The sequence below is a fragment of the Aphelocoma coerulescens genome, chromosome 9, assembly GCF_041296385.1.
Source record: "Aphelocoma coerulescens isolate FSJ_1873_10779 chromosome 9, UR_Acoe_1.0, whole genome shotgun sequence".
Lineage (NCBI taxonomy): Eukaryota > Metazoa > Chordata > Aves > Passeriformes > Corvidae > Aphelocoma > Aphelocoma coerulescens.
In genome coordinates, this window is record NC_091023.1 from 4,110,963 (window position 1) to 4,127,036 (window position 16,074).

The 16,074-nt window shown below is 42.9% G+C and overlaps 1 protein-coding gene and 1 long non-coding RNA gene across 7 annotated transcripts in view; one reads left to right on the top strand and one right to left on the bottom strand.

Moving 5' to 3' along the window:
* The window catches only part of UGGT1 (UDP-glucose glycoprotein glucosyltransferase 1), a 43,512-nt gene extending 36,513 nt beyond the window's left edge, over positions 1–6,999 (top strand). For all 6 annotated transcript variants that reach the window (XM_069025008.1, XM_069025009.1, XM_069025014.1 and 3 more), the window contains 6 exons: positions 259–441; positions 1,645–1,805; positions 2,295–2,409; positions 2,655–2,771; positions 3,070–3,229; positions 3,644–6,999. In XM_069025008.1, coding sequence (XP_068881109.1) covers positions 259–441; positions 1,645–1,805; positions 2,295–2,409; positions 2,655–2,771; positions 3,070–3,229; positions 3,644–3,669 — 762 coding nt within the window. In that variant the 3' untranslated portion in view covers positions 3,670–6,999. The remainder of the gene's footprint in view (positions 1–258; positions 442–1,644; positions 1,806–2,294; positions 2,410–2,654; positions 2,772–3,069; positions 3,230–3,643) is intronic.
* Positions 1–16,074, bottom strand: part of LOC138114966 (uncharacterized) — a 45,873-nt gene that overhangs the window by 17,292 nt on the left and 12,507 nt on the right. The window lies entirely within an intron of this gene.

Here is a 16,074-nt window from a genome sequence, read left to right on the forward strand (position 1 = left end):
ATAAAATGGCTCATTAGGAACTGTGTGGACAAAGATGCTGAAATATTTAGTTGTCTCAGGATAGTTGGCTTTACAATTTGTATTGATTGTTCAGCTTGGGGCTCAGTCTTTTGTGTGAATTAACAATTTTCTTTGTGGTATTTCATTTTCTGATGTTTGATGCCTTAGACTGAAGTCTGTCTCTTGTAATGTGCTTTTCTTTTTCCTGCAGAGGAACAAAGAACTGAGATAAGCTGCTTTTTTCCCCTCCCTCTGCAGGAGTTCATCCCATACATGGCCAAGAAGTATAATTTCCAGTATGAGCTTGTCCAGTATAAATGGCCACGCTGGCTGCACCAACAAACAGAGAAGCAGCGCATCATCTGGGGTTACAAGATCCTCTTTCTAGATGTGCTCTTCCCATTAGCTGTTGATAAAATCCTGTTTGTGGATGCTGATCAGGTAACACAGAGGCTGGAGTTATTTGATCTTCTCTTTTTTTCTTTCTTTCTTTTTTTTTTTTTTTTAATAATAAATTCCTGAATACAATTTCCGTATTGTTGGAAGGGTTGCAAGTTTGAGCCCCTCATAGGCATGACTGGAGGTTGATTCTGTAATTATTGCATGCTTCAGTGAGGGCTGGGTTTTGTGCCTGTTTCCACAAGATTGGATTTGTTGGCCTGTCTTTTGCTGTTGTCTGGTTCCTCACTCACACTGTGATTCCAGCTAGTTTGCCAAATAGATTCTCATTTCACCGTTGCATTTTTCCAGTTCAGTCTGTTCTCCCAGCCTGCAGATCACTTAGCACAGACAGTATTTTCCTAAGTCAACAACCACTCTGCCTTCCCAGGCCCCTGCTTTTAGCTTGGCCACATCTGAGTGGCTTTCAGAGGAGGAGAAGGCAAATCCTTTGGGCATGAGGCCATGTCCTGTTGCAAGGCAAACAGGACTGGAAGGCTTTGTGTGTCCTCACTCCTCAACGGGTGGAAAGTGCAGAAAACATGCACAGTGAGAACTGCCAAAAGTACTCTATCAAAAATACACATGGAACTGAGAAGTACAGATCATCAACAAGTGAGTGTGAGCTGCCTTGGGGGTTTTGGCATATGTACAGTGTGGTCCCATGCCAGGTCTAAGTCTAACTTAAGCTGAAGTATCAGTTAGGAGAGATTTCCAGCTATCCTGTTGTCATTTTAGACAGTTTGTTTCTCTGTTTGTGAGAGATATTAAGGCATTTTTTCCCATCAGAGTGGTATTTTTAAAGTAGTGCTACTGCCACATCTGTGTCAAAAAGACATTAAAAAGCTTTCTTCCCTGAAGGGTCTGCAAACTCTGAAGAGGAAGGGATACCAAGAATCACAGTAGAGTTCATGTATAGTGAGAATTCTTGCTGCTTAAGAAACAGTTTTGCTCTTCAGCTATCAAACCAACCTCTATCAGCTTGTTTGAAGCTATATTTTATTTGCTTCAGCTCTAAGGGCAGGGGAGACAACACCTTTTGTGCTGTGTTTTTGTACTACATACACATAATGCAAAAGACTGCCACATATATCAGGTAATTCTTCCTTTAGCTGTTTGCTCAGTTGGAATTAAATCCTGTACAGCATTTCCAAATAAGCCATGGTAGGCTCCTAGAAATCAGAATAAAATGTCCTTTCCCTTCAGATTGTGCGCACAGATCTAAAAGAATTGAGAGATTTCAATCTAGACGGTGCTCCCTATGGATATACTCCATTCTGTGACAGCCGAAGAGAAATGGATGGCTACAGGTTCTGGAAATCAGGATACTGGGCAAGTCATTTAGCTGGAAGAAAATACCACATCAGGTACTGAAGAATTATTATTATTTTTTCTTTTCAAAATAGAGGGGTAAAGTTTTTGTTGCTACTTAGACGTAGCAGAAAACTAGCTGAGGTATACAGCCCTGTATGAACCACTTTTTGCTTACTGTTGCCTCTTAAGGGTTCCATGGCCTATGGTCCCTTGTAAGCACTAGGGACACTGAAGTTATTTTCAGTATGCTACAACTTTTACAGATGAAGAACTGAAGTGTTATCTAACAGACATCTTCCTTTGTTAATAACAAACGTTGGAACAGGGACTGCATGACAGCAAAGCTAAGATAGATTTGTTGAAAACTCTTTTTTGTACATGCCATGACCTTGTTAGAATGGCTTTCCTGCCTTGTAATGGATCATCTGATGTGCTGCCACTGTGAGATTGTTTTAGGGTATTGTGTCTCAGGGGTTCTAGTGGGGCTGCAGTCAATTATCCCCCAGTGAAATGTCATTACTGATTGCATCATCTCCACATAGTGCTCTATATGTTGTGGATCTGAAGAAGTTCAGAAAGATAGCAGCTGGAGATCGACTCAGAGGACAGTATCAGGGTCTTAGTCAGGATCCAAACAGTCTGTCCAACCTTGATCAGGTGTGTTTTATTGTGTTTGTTTTGGTTTATTGGGCGATGGTGTCAGGTTGGGACTTGGGATTTTTTCAAAGGACTTTGTTTGGAATGGGATGAAGTGTTGATTCATCACTTTATATTTGCATTGGGGAAAAAGAAAACTCTTACAGAAGTTAACCTTCAGAATTACTGTTGGTTTGGGAGGGGGGGTTGCTCCTTCCACCCTGCACCCTGTGGAAACAGCTACTAACTCTTATTTTGCACAACAGGATTTGCCAAACAACATGATCCACCAGGTACCAATTAAGTCCCTCCCACAGGAGTGGCTGTGGTGTGAAACGTGGTGTGACGATTCCTCGAAGAAGAGAGCGAAAACCATTGATCTGGTGAGTGCAGGATGATTCCCTCACTCTTACATCACATTAAAATACAGCAACCAGTTTTAGAGGCACTTCCCTACCTCAGCCTGTATCAGTAATTGCATGTTTTCAGCATTTGAGTTTCTTCTGTTAGCTTCTGTATTTCTCTTACCTGGAGCAGTGGCATTGTTATGAATTTGGAAAGAGACTTTGCACTGTTCTCTAGTTGAAGTACAGGCACGTGTTGTTCACCACCAGCAGATTAATCCCTGCAGAGGGAAGCTGAGTGCAGAAACCTTTTGTAGCCTGTCTGTTCTGTCTGCAGTGTAACAACCCAATGACCAAAGAGCCCAAGCTGCAGGCAGCCATGCGGATAGTTCCAGAATGGCAGGACTATGATCAAGAAATCAAACTGCTCCAGAGTCATTTCCAGAAGGAAAAAGAAATGGGAACACCAGCTAAGATGCCAGGACAACACACACATGGTAATCTCTGTTTCTGTGACTTCCTCCATACCTGTTGGTGTGGTGCTGTGTCCTCCCTCACTGTGAGCTTGTACCATGTACAGGGCTGAATGAGGGCCTGTTAAATCATCAGGGAGTGTAATGGGATGGAAGGACCTTTGCTGAGTGAGGCTGGTGTAATTTAACCTAATTCTGAAAGTCAGAGAACAGACTTGTTCCAGTTCTGTAAAAGACCCTCACTGTTCCTGCAATTTTATGAGCTTGGCCTTATCTTAACCCTTAAAGAAGGGCTGCTACACACCGTGGCTGAGAATTGTTCTTCAGGCACTGGTACCTTGCCAGGAACAAGCCTCGGGAGGCTGTACTGATTTTCAAACCAATCTGCCAATTGAGGCAACTGAAACTGAGTGCTCTTTGTTCTCTCCTCTTCTACAGATCCAGCAGCACATGTGGAATTATGATCCATGGAGACAAATTCAAGTTAGACTTTTTCATAGACAATTTTTATATTGAAAGCTAGGTTTTTTCCGGTATGTCTGCAAAACTGCTGAATAATTGAATGGGATGATGTATGCATTTCTATTACTTGCCTTTGGGTTAATTTCTGCATATGAAATAGGATCTGGATTGCTGGAATTAGCATTACTGGGGTTTTTTTGCACCTGTGGTGGAGATGAAAGACCCCATGATGGAATTTAGTGTTTCAGAAACAAAACTTCACAATCCACCGGAAAAGCCAGAGCCTGTTCCTTCAGCTGTTGCTGCCTCCACCACTGATGAAGCTCCTGTTGGCCTCAAATCTAACTTGAGAGTCTGGGAATTGCAGACATACGTCCTAACCTCATCTGATGGACATAATTTTTCCAGGTAACATTATAAGGCTCTAAATTATGCCTTGAATTTGGGACACTGTTTCATCTTCAGGTTTTCAAACAATTGAAAATACTTCTTGGATTTGGTTCAGTCTGCCCTTGATTTTGTTACAAAACCAGCATTATTTTGATTTTCTATTTCCTGTCTTCATGTATTGCCCAACTTTTGAGGGTTTGGCTTAATGTAAAGCTACCACAATCTATTTTAATACCCATCCAAATGCCTAAGCTTACAAAGTGAGCAGAACACGGAATTTGGCAGCTGAATTCATCCTAGCCTATATGACTTGAATCAAAGTGCCCTCCCTCCCTCCTGCTCCAAGTGTAAATCAGTCTGCAAAACTGGTAGGGCCTTACTCTTGCTGTGGTTCACTGATTCATGAATGTTTTTTTGTTTTTGAAAAATCTGTGGAAGCTTGGAAGTTTATCATCATGTAAATTTCATTAACTTTATTTTTCTTCAAACAGCGATGTTGTCACATCAATAAAAACTTCAGAGCTCCTAGGTCTTAAGCTTTAGCTCCCACTCAGTCCTTTGATCATCCTTTTTCCTTGCACACATTACAGTCTTAATTTGATCTTGGGGGTTCTGGATATTTCACTTGCATTTGCTTTCATTCTGTGCATAGACAAGAAGGTCTCTTCTTGCAAGGATTAATTACCCTGGGCTAGTTTTATCATTCATATTCATGTCTTCATTTTTAAAGATGCTGCTGCCATAGTTCTGTACTATGAACATACCAATTAAAGAAGACCCTCAAACCCTATTTCCCTCATTCTGTAGGATTAATAGTTGGCTCCTGGTAACACTGAGGAGTTGAAGAGTTGAAACAAAAGAACTAAAAGGAGATTGCTGGTACAAAATATAGTCACCTATGCAGCTTGAGAAATCCAAACTTTTTTGGTTTTTGTGCCTCCCATGTTTTTATACAGGTGAAGGTTTTGTGCTGTAAGACCTTCAACCCACTGATAATCCTGATTTAAGATGTTCCTCTGGAATTACTGTGTTATAAGTCCTGTCATGTTTTGGAGGAATCTGAAAGAAGACAGCAGTTGTAGTGTTTAAACTGTTCAGTAGTGTGACTTAAGAGAAAAAGCAGCTCTTCTCCAGCCGGCTCAAGGGAGGGCCCAAACTCTTTAAAAAGCACATTAAAAGCAGTGCCCAGGGTCCCTCAGCTCACCTGGCTTGCCCTGCTGCCCTGTAGTGCTGCACATGCCCTTGTGGCTATCAAAGGTGGGGAGTTCTGGCAAGGTTTGGGAAAGGAGAGTTTATAACCTCCCTCTCCCCAGGGAAAGCTGGGCAAACATGGGGAGCTGGAGAGCAGCCTTAGAGAGTTTATCAGCTTAGGTATTTCCCACTTTTGTGGGCTTTAAATTCAGATAGTCTGTCTGGTTGCTCTGGAAATTACAGGTGAGGTGCCTTATGCTTGCCATCAAAACTGTTCCACTTAAGGAGAAGCAGACTTACACTAGAAGGACTTTTTTCTAGTGCAAAAAACATTGTACCTGCCACCAAATTAAACAGCTAATACAGCACAGGTAAGATTGACCTTTCTGTGTTCAGCTACAAAGCACTTCAGCCTTGCTGGAACACGTGGAATGCCACAGGAAGAAGTGGGCAGCAGCTGTACACCACCATTCCCTCCAGGGATGGATGGGGAAAGAATGTGCCCAAGCCTTCAGAGTAAGAGCAGCTTTCTGTGAAACAAGGCCCTTTCCTATCTAGAACCATATTTGGCTTCTTTTTTTTCCCCAAATTATATTCAGAGCCACAAGACTGAGTAAAGCAACCTCTTAAATTCAGCACATTTACAATGTTGTGTCAAACAAGAAAATACTTCTAAATTAAATGTCAGTTACAGATTTTTTTTTTAGTTCTGTACCTTCATTCTGATAGTTAATGTATGTACTTGAACACCCACACTGCATCCTTTTTTTTTGAAATTATAAGATCTAGCTAGCTCTGGAGGATATTTTTGTTGGCTCTAGTTAACAGACACCATGGTCTTCAGTTTTTATAAAGAAATGAAAGTCATCTAACTCACAACTGATACAGAAAGAAACCAGAAACATACTGTGAGGTTCTATACCTTTGCAGTACTCAGAAGAGTCCTGTAGCTGTTCTCAAGTACAATACAAAATGCACATGGTACTGATCATTCTGAATGTGAACTATTCCCATTTTTCCTGAGAAGCCACTATTTATTTCCACCCAAAAATAACAATCAAAAAGAGAATAACCACTTCTTTTGGATCTCTGCATATGTTTGCTCTTAGATGCTCAATGGGGCCTTGAAAAACAAATAGATTGTCACCCCCATCTAGAAAGCATCTTGGAGTGAGATGCTTAATGAAATAGAGCTGCTGCTGATCATATCACTGATGGCCTGGTCCTGTAACTAGTAAGACTGATGATGGCAGAGGTCACAGTGTAATTTTGGATCCCTCAGCCTAGAAAAGTCCTTTCTGTGGCAAACTGATGAGCTTGTTCCCATCTCTGGCTACAAGCAGCTCGACCTCTTGGTGCAGAGTTCACACTTGAGAAATGCTCTATACTTTTAGTTTAAAAGGAAGATTTCACTGCCTTACTAAAAAGCAAATATCAAAGAAATAAGACTTTAGGATTTCTCCTTCATTCAGCTATATGGGGTTATAAAGAAAATGAAAGGGGCATGTACAAAGCAGTAAATACCCAGTCACAGTCTTAGGAACCAGAACATTTTTTTTAAATTATGACCTGGTTTTACCCAAATCTTCTGTAATCTGTTCAAGAATATTCCATAACTCTGTGTGGCACCAATACCAAGTGACCCAAGGCATTGGGAGTTCTCTTTACTGAATGTTGTTGAGATCACAGTGAGTTTCCCAGTGCAGTGGCAACAAGAAGATCCAATGTAAAAAAACCTCTGCTGTTCTTTACCCGTGTCTCTCCTGTCCATTACTTTGGGGCAGATAACTCAGGTTTTAACAGTGTTCCTTGGAGTACATTTTTCACTTCTTGTATGCAAGTGTTGGGATACCATTGAAAAGCCAGAAGGGAAAAGGAGGAGTTCTCCCTCCCAGCCAGTCTTGTTAATGACAGTGTTCGAGTAACCTCTAAACTGAGGCACTTCTGTTAAACAATAGGAATATCTTATATAAATCTACCTTTTAGGTCTTTTTTTGAACTCTACCTACTCCTACTTAAAAAGGATGTTTCTCTGTCAGCTTTTTGTAATTTCTTCATTTGATTTGGTTTTACACTGATACTTCACAGTAAACACTTGGAAAGTGATCCTCCAGCAATACTTCCAAGTACGGAGAGCTGTGGCTGAAGTTCTTTCAGAGCTGGGAATGAATTCCAAACTTCCATGGGACTCTCAAAGCCTCTTAACCAGAGCATCTTTATTAACCAAAGAGCTAAAAATGAGACAGCTTAACACAGGAAGCCCAACTGAATGCAACAGAGGCATGCACTTGCTTTCTTACAGTTGACTGAACTTGCTCAGGTCTGGAAAATGAGACCAAATCCTAGGAGACAACTAAAAGGGGAAAAGGGAGCAGCCAGAAAGAATAAATACACACCATATGCCTTTGACCTCCTCAACAGGACTTTGCACTCCCCTCCTTTGGCTTTTTGAAGTACCTATTGAAGCATGTTACTGTACATACTTAATGCTGAAAAACTGATCACCCTCCACCCCAAAAGAGCTGCATAAATGAGAAAAATTCTGATGGGGGAGTGGGGGAGAGGGGATAAAAAAAAAAGTAGTTTTGAAGCCTTTTTTTACAAAATTTTAAAAAATTATATTAACCTGAATACAACAGGTTTCTTTGAGGAGCAAACTGTCCCATTCCCCTCAGCCTGCATCCTGCCAGCTATCAATACATACTAGTAACATCAGCCATAACACCACACAGAGCTGGGGCTGTCACACCACACGGTGCAGGATTTCCCCCTCAGGGCAGTAACCTGCCAAGGGCAGCTGCTGGAGGAGCCCATCACCTTCTCACTTGGCTCTGCACTTCTGGCCAAACATGCAAGGCACTGCTCAACAGGGCCCAACCTGTCCCTTTACTTTCTCAACAGCAATTTAATTTCCAGCACCTGTGTCCAGCTCTCATCAATAAGCAGAGCCAGCTTTCCAGTGCAAAACTTGCTGCCCTGAACTAAGAGCCTGAGGGGCCACAAGTCACCCTTCTGTGCTCACACAGGGACTGCCCACTGCCCTGTGCTGAGAACACAGCTGTACAGCGGGTGCCTCTGTCCAAGACTTTGCCACAAAACCCAAGCAGGACTTAACCCAAAGCTCTGTTCAGTGCTGCTGCTGATATATTGGGCACAGCAGCTCACATCCAGCTCCTGTCTCCACAGGAGAGATGAAAGGAATTGAGTGCCCGGATGTGTCTAGAGGCTTCTCCCTTGCTGGTTTGCTGTGTACCATTTAGGCTCTTTCTGGGGAAATACAAAGCCATATGAGGGCAGGCAGCACTTTGTCTGCAGGTAAACAAATCACCTGTCCACGAGCTGCTCTTGCTGCCCGTTTCCCATGTATTGACCAAATACTTGCACTGACATAACAAGATCAAAAGTCACTAAAATGCACTTCAGAGTTAGACAAAGAACAAGCTATGCTGCCCTTGTCCCCAAGGCTTAGACACAGGGACAGGGACACCCCACACCAGTGCCCCATGCACACTGTGCTAAGCCTGAAGGGATCCTGCTCCCAAATTGGCCCATCCAAGGCACACCTGTGGATACAGAAACATCCCTGAGTTTAGCACACAGCACACACCAGCACTCTCAGCTGTGCTCTGGGTGCCACAGCCCTTCCTGTCCCATCCCAGGGACTTCTTTCCTGCAGACAGCTCCATGCTGTACTAACAGCCAGCCAGCACTGCCTGGAGAATCCAGGCCACTGATCCTGTCCCTAGCAAGCACCTGCAGTCTGCATCACAAGGGAAACCCCTTGATCCATACAGGCCATCAGAGGGGCTCCTGGCTGGAAGCTCTCTGTGGGCTCTGCCCAGCCTGCCAGGTCAGTCCTCCCACCACTCCATGGTGGTGAGTGAAGGTGCCCAGACTGGCACTGCAAACCCACAACGGGGAACCAGAACCAGCCCTCACCAGTCCTGGAACTCCTCTCCACAGCTGTATGGTGCCTCTGCCACACATCTCACCAGCTCCTAGTGTCCAGAACACAGATCTTCTCTTACTCTGTCCATCGACTGCAGCCTGATTTGCACTCACTGCAGGAATGCACCCCAGGAAAGGAGTTAAACCTGTACCCTCTGGAGCCAAGAGACTCTCCAATCTGCCATCCCTAACACAGCAATGGCCAGCGGGTCACAGGGGACACGGTTCCTCAAGGAACTGACTTTCCCAAACCCTGCCACTCCCCCAGAGCAGCCTTGCAAGCCACCACAGAAAAATTTATTCTGACATTGGATACATGCTTCCACCTTGGCTAACAGTGGCAGTGTAAATATCTCAACATTCAAAGCTGCCCACAAGGAAATTCCTCTCCATTTACCCATCTCCTCTTTACCACATAACCGTATTTACCCAGTCATGATCACTGCTTATGGATTATACACTCCATCTGTTTGGAATCACATGGATCTTCACTAACTTGAAGATAAAGAGCTCTCCCCCACTCTCCCTTTCTGTCTGCAGCATGTATGCTAGCTGCTCCTTGGAATCCAGGTAATTGAGCAGCATTCCCTAATTGGGACACTGGGAAAATCACTTCTGACTACCAGGGTTTATTGCTGCCTAGATTTTATCAAGACCACTGCTAAGAAAGATTGCCTTATTCCTGGAATACACTGAATTTGTTCCTTATTGGCCAGCTTGGGGATTGGTGAGGAATGAGAACAGCATTTCTTCTGTGTGAAGATCTGGAATAAAGAACTCTGCAATACACCTGATCATGGCACAGCAGAGTCCTCTCCTGCTCCTGGGCAACAGAAAACATCATTAGCCATCTGACATCCTCCTCCTCTCACTAATGTTACTACACCTGAGCACAAACACACCTGAAGATGCAGAACCTGCCTGGCCACAGGGCTGTGCCCGGGGGACATGGATTTGCTGAGAATCTGATGCAAGGTGTGTGTGTGTGGGAAGCACTCCCTGACAGCACCCCTTAGAAACGACTGATCTTTTCCAACTCACAGAGGTGAGAGGGAAGGACTCGTTCAGAGTGGGCACCTCTCAGCTGCCTCACCAGCTGCACAGCTCAGTGCTCTCACCCAAGGCTGCTGTATTTCTCACCATTCCACCTGTACTAAGCAGAGCCACCTTGTGTACAGCCTTTGCCTTCCTCCTAAAAGATACAAAGGAACAGAGAACCTGCTTTGCTTCCTTAAAATTAATTTTCAACACTAAAGGTGTGCTTCTTTATTTGCTTCCCCTTTTCTGGGGAAAGTTTCCACCACACATACATCTCCTTCCTCTCCTGGAAAAAACAGGTCTCAGCTCTCAGGCTCTTATTCTCCAACCTTATTTCTCCATCTAGGTGTTTATTTACTACAATAAATATGCAGTGGGTATTTCCAGACATCAAAATATTTCCCTTAGCCTTTAGACTGTTTTCTTGATATTCTCTCATTTGCTTGGCTAAGTGTTTTTAAATTTTTTTTGCCTTTTTTTAACAAATAAAATGGAAACTTGGTGCCAGAACCGGATACATTCAATTTCATCAACACTACATCAAGAAAACATATTTGTTTGCATGTGTATTTCTGTATATCCACCCCCATCCTCTAAGTATTTGCCTTTTATACCATCAAGCTCCACAGGAATCCTTCCACTCAACCCACTGAGAATTTCTTATGAACTGCTTGTCCATGACAATCACCAAAACTCCCTGTTGACTCAGGAATGCAGCCCCCTATTTCCTGGAAGTCTTTTGTGTTTCATATTCCCAAACGTGCAGTTTCAAACTTGCCTTTCCAAAATGCTTCTGTGGTTTCCCTGCAGAAAGAGGCCTCAGGATTTTGTGCTGCTGCCTGTGATTCACTGCTGCTCAACAGCTGTCACCACAATTGCTTCCAGACCTCTAGGAAAGCACCAAATAGCACAGACCACTGCAGAGGAAAAGAATCCCAAACACCTTTTTGATAGGGATTCCCACTATTACTACTGGAACTTTGCTAACTGGGTTTTAATTCCTTTAACATGTGCCCCAACAATACAGTAACATTATTTTGGAGCAACAAGGTACAAGCAACAAGGATTTTGTGAAGTGTTTATGTGTACACTCAGTGTTGCTATTATCCCAAACCTGTAATTCCTCAAAGTTACACTGCTTTGACAAGAATTATGTCCCATAAAAAACCCTCAAGAGTAATTTCAGCTCTCAAAGTGCCCCTGATCTCCCAGGAGCTTCCCCTCTGGTTTCAAATTCATGTTTGGACAAGTAGCTTTTTGCTGAGCTTCTCTGGAACATGTGCCTTATCTTCCATACTTTATCAAAAACTGACCTCATCAGGTCAGTGACTCCTCCAGCCATCTTTTCTGACTTTCTAAATACCAGCTATTGAGTTGTCCCTTTAGAAAAACCTTCTAGAAAAATTTTAGAAAAATCTTAAAATACCTGAGCTGCTCAACATCTATTGCACCAGCCTGGTGAAGATATCCCAGTACAGGTGATATTTTAAAGATTTTTACATACAGCACGTGGATACCTATTACATGTCCTAGTTTTTGTTAAAACACTTTTGCCATCTTCACCTAACAAAGCTTAAGGAGTTAGAAACATTTTTCCAAATGTTCTACTGCATGTCCTTAAGTTGAACTGTATTTGAGATATGTTCAAGATTGTGTTTTTCCCTCTTGGGGAAATAAGGCCTTATCTCTTGCTGTGCTGGCAGCCACCAAGGCCAGTTAGCAGCCAGGCTGACTGAATTATGCTCCTGCCTCAGGAATGTGGCTCTAACTCTGAATTAGTAGGATTTTATGGGAAAGCTCCTCGCTGCTGCTGATCTGTGCAGACCTCTGTAAGAACACATTGCTCTGTTTTCACACACCATTCCTCTGGGGTCTTTCAAAAAAGCCTCAAAAATAAATGAGTGGCTGCTTTTGCCCTCCTGAATCTTGTAGTTATTTGTCCCCCCCATCACTGACTACTGGTTTGAAAGGTCTCACCTGAGTCAGCAAGGCCAGTACCTTGATACCACTTTTGCCACTTTTGCAGAATCTCATTCCCAAATGTACCCAAATCATGTGAAATGAGTTGGGTTTTCGCTCTCCCATCCTACTGCTGGGAACCTGTTCAGACCTCACCACAGTGACAGTGCTGTACATCATCATCCAGTTGCCCACCTCAATTTACACTTAGCAATGTCACACTCTTTTCCCCTCATATCAACATTTGACTTTAACTTTTTCAGCTTTTTTTTCCCCTCTCTGCCACCACCCCTTTCTCACTGAATAAACCAGCCACGTTCTTAAAAACAAAAAGCTGACCTTATAGTAGGTGACACAATTTTCTGTTGGAAACTGGCTACCCAGAATCACACTGGGGGGCTCACTAAGGGAGTTTTTAGCTGTCTGGTACTTTAATTAAGGTTACTAAAGAAAAGGACTCCGACTGTGCTCCACAACGATCTCAGGAGATGTTCTGAGCTGTAGATGGAGCACTTGCACTGCTAAGAAAATCCACAAGTGCCTGCTGACCCCTGCCTGCAATTTCCAGCAATTTTTAAAAGTGGGAAAGACTTTTTTCCCTTGTGGTCTACCGTGGCCTTCCATGAGAAAAAAAAAAAAGAAAACAAACGTGCCTTGCTGCTGCACTCACATTAACACAAGCACACCAGCTCTGTGCAGTACTGATCATTCACTGGAGTTGCTGCTATTACGTTACAAGGCTTTTCAATTAAGTTCAAGTATAGAAGTATAGTTCCCCTGAAAAGGTCTAAGGGCTTCCAAGAAAAGGAGCAGCCAAACTGATCAGATTCTGCACCTGCTGTGGGTGGGTTTTTCTTTGTTTGGCTGCTTTGTTGATTGGTTGAGGGTTTAGTTTTTACTGTTTATTAATAATAAAAGAAAGTGAAACTATTTATTTCGGTTACCACCAACATTCTAGTGCAAATCATGAGCCAACACAGAGACCTTTGCACTATGCTGAGGTTTATTTGGTCCCCTGCCTTGTATCCAATCACAACTACCACAAGCTCTTTGACAAGAGTGTGCAAAAAATCTTGTAGAAGGTAATTTAGAAACACCTGCCTCGTTCAAGAATCCTCTTCCTACCTCTTCCTTTTATGGCAGAAAGGACTCAGATGTAAGGGCAGAAGACTGACCTTCCTACAGGAAGATCCTGTTTCCAAGAGAAGCTCTTGTCTCACATCCCACTCAGAGAAACACTTCTGCCTGCATAACATTAACACCTAAAAACTAATATAAGATTTAAAATCAAATGTGGACTTTCAAGACTTTTATTCTGTTCACGGATACAACCAATATATTCAGTTTCTTTAAAGGGTGAGCACTGGATGTACAGTGAGTGTTGTGAATGTGTGTCCCCCTTTTTCTGTGTTTGCAAAGCAAGTGAGAGCACACAGTGATTGAGTCATAAATGTACCTGTGATCGTCAGAGTGGCACAGGAGAGCTAAAATATGCTCTGCCTACACTCTGAAGCACTGAGTTTCCACACTTTTGCCTGAGTTTCCAAGCCTTTCTGCTTATTTCTTTTGGACAAACCCACTGGGAACAAGGTACAATCCTCTTCCTCAGTGTCACAGTTCCTGCCTTGCCTGTTTTCCCTCCCCCAGAGCTGATGCATGAAAAAATCTCTTGCCAGCTCATATCTGTGGAATAATAAATGTACCTGATCACTTTGTGTTGCTGATCAAAGCAAGAACTGAATTCTAAAAGCAGAAATGTGATCTGAAGGCAGCCAGCCCCATCAAGCATAAACTGAATATTTTAACATCTGGAAGTTGATTCTAAAAGCTCTTCAGCAAAGGCCACGAATTTTAGGGATGAAGCTATTAAGGAATGAGATATTAAAAAGCTCTTACTACAGGGACCCAACCTTTGAAATCACCTAAGTGCTGTCCAGCTTGTTTGCTCATTCATTCATTTACATAAGGCTGTAAAAGCTTTCATGTCTGTGGAGCAGAAAACAGGAGAGGAGGTGCTCCTGTAAGTCAGCAGCTGCTCAGAGCATTACCCACAGCCCTGACCAGTGCACGTGGGCCAGAGACAATCTGAGAAATTCATCTGCTGCCATCAATGGCACAGACTTGGAGGAAGAAATTAATTGCTTTAGACAAAAAAGCCCCACAGTCACTACCCTACAGCAGCCACAGAAAATCAGGACTTAAAATAAATACGTGTTTTACTTCCTTCTGTTTTCTTACTTTCTTCATATTTGAGCCCAATACAGAGATGAATCTGAGACAGAACCTTTACATGTAATTGCAGCATGATCATCCAATTCAAACTCAGACCCAAAGTTGCCTCTCTTTGGACCTACAGCTTCCCGAGGTGGGGAGGGAGGGGACAATATGCCTGAACACTGCAGGAACCTGCAGCTCAGAGTGTCTTCCCAAGACAGAGATTGCTTAGCTGAGCTGTGCTCACCCAGGTGTGCCCATGAAGAAGAATGGAGTGGTTTCTCAAACTATCTCCTTTCTCCAGCAAGAGTTCAGAGGTGTCAGGCTCACTCCAAAAGAGAGGCTCTGCGTGCTCCCAGTTTGTGTGTCACAGGAGAACCACAGGTAAGTAACTGAAGAATAACTGAAATCAGTAGCCAGGCTACTCCAATAATCGAAATCCAAAACACAGCCAGAAGGAAGAGAAAGAATTAATTCTTCAGCTAATTATAAAAGCAGCACACAGCCTTCTCTAACTAATCTAGTAGCAGAAGGCAAAGTGATCAAATAAAAACAAGCAGTACTGAACTACAAAGACAGAAAAATGAACCAGAGAAACCCACTATTGCTGAAATGATGGACTCATGACCTGAAAGGAGATACATTATTTATTTCAACTATTTATGTCCTTTTTTATTCCCTTTTGGCTCTGATTTGCTGTCACTGGTGTGTTACAAGGTCATTAATAATGCACAGCAATAAATAATATATCCCACTCACACCAACTGAATTTTGTTTGTCACTACGGCCCTGTAAGCATCTTAAATTTATTATACTTGGGGCTTTTTCTGAATGGTGGCTAAGACCTGTACACATAGACTAGTTCAAATGTGTAAAACAGCAATATTTTGAGCTAATTTCTGGAGAAAAAGCAGACATGGAAGTACTCAGTCGTTGGTTTCAGCCCAGACAGCTGCCAGGAGGCATGAACTGAGGCACCAGAGCTTTGGATAGACAGTTCCATACAAAACACCTCCTCTGTCCTTCAAGCAGCCTGTTGGATCCACAGCTTGCCAGAACATTTTCAACTGTGTGAGTTTATCACAAAAAATGCACAGCCACACAAACCATAAAATCCACCAGCTTGCACCTTCTCCTGCACTTGAAATGGAGTTTCCCGGGGCAAAAGAGGTTCTCTGCAATGCAAGAAGGGCCATTCATTCAAAGCCTGACTCCACACAACACCATCCAGCTTCATTGTGAAGCCTGGGGGGGAAAAAGAACTAAACATAGCCCAGAGTTATGGCAGTGAGTGACCCATGAGAGCACACAGTGAACTCCTGAGCAGCTCAGGACTCCTAAGCATTTCTACAGGAAAAGGTAAAGCCCATATGGAGAATACCATTTTCATTCATGTAAGAGCAACAAGTGACCATGCTCATGTGTCCAGAACCAAAAGAGAAGCTCAGTATACAATAGGAACACAAAATAGAGGCATTCTAGCTTTAGAAGGCGAAATTTGGATTTAAAAACAAACAAAAAAAACCACCCCAGCACTGTAGTAATGCTTTTTATTGTTATCAGCGAAGTAGTAAAATATAAATCAATCCCTTCTGAACATCTCACTGTGAGTAAACTGCAGTATGGAGTAACACAGGTACAGTCTGACCTGCATTTACTTCAGGTAT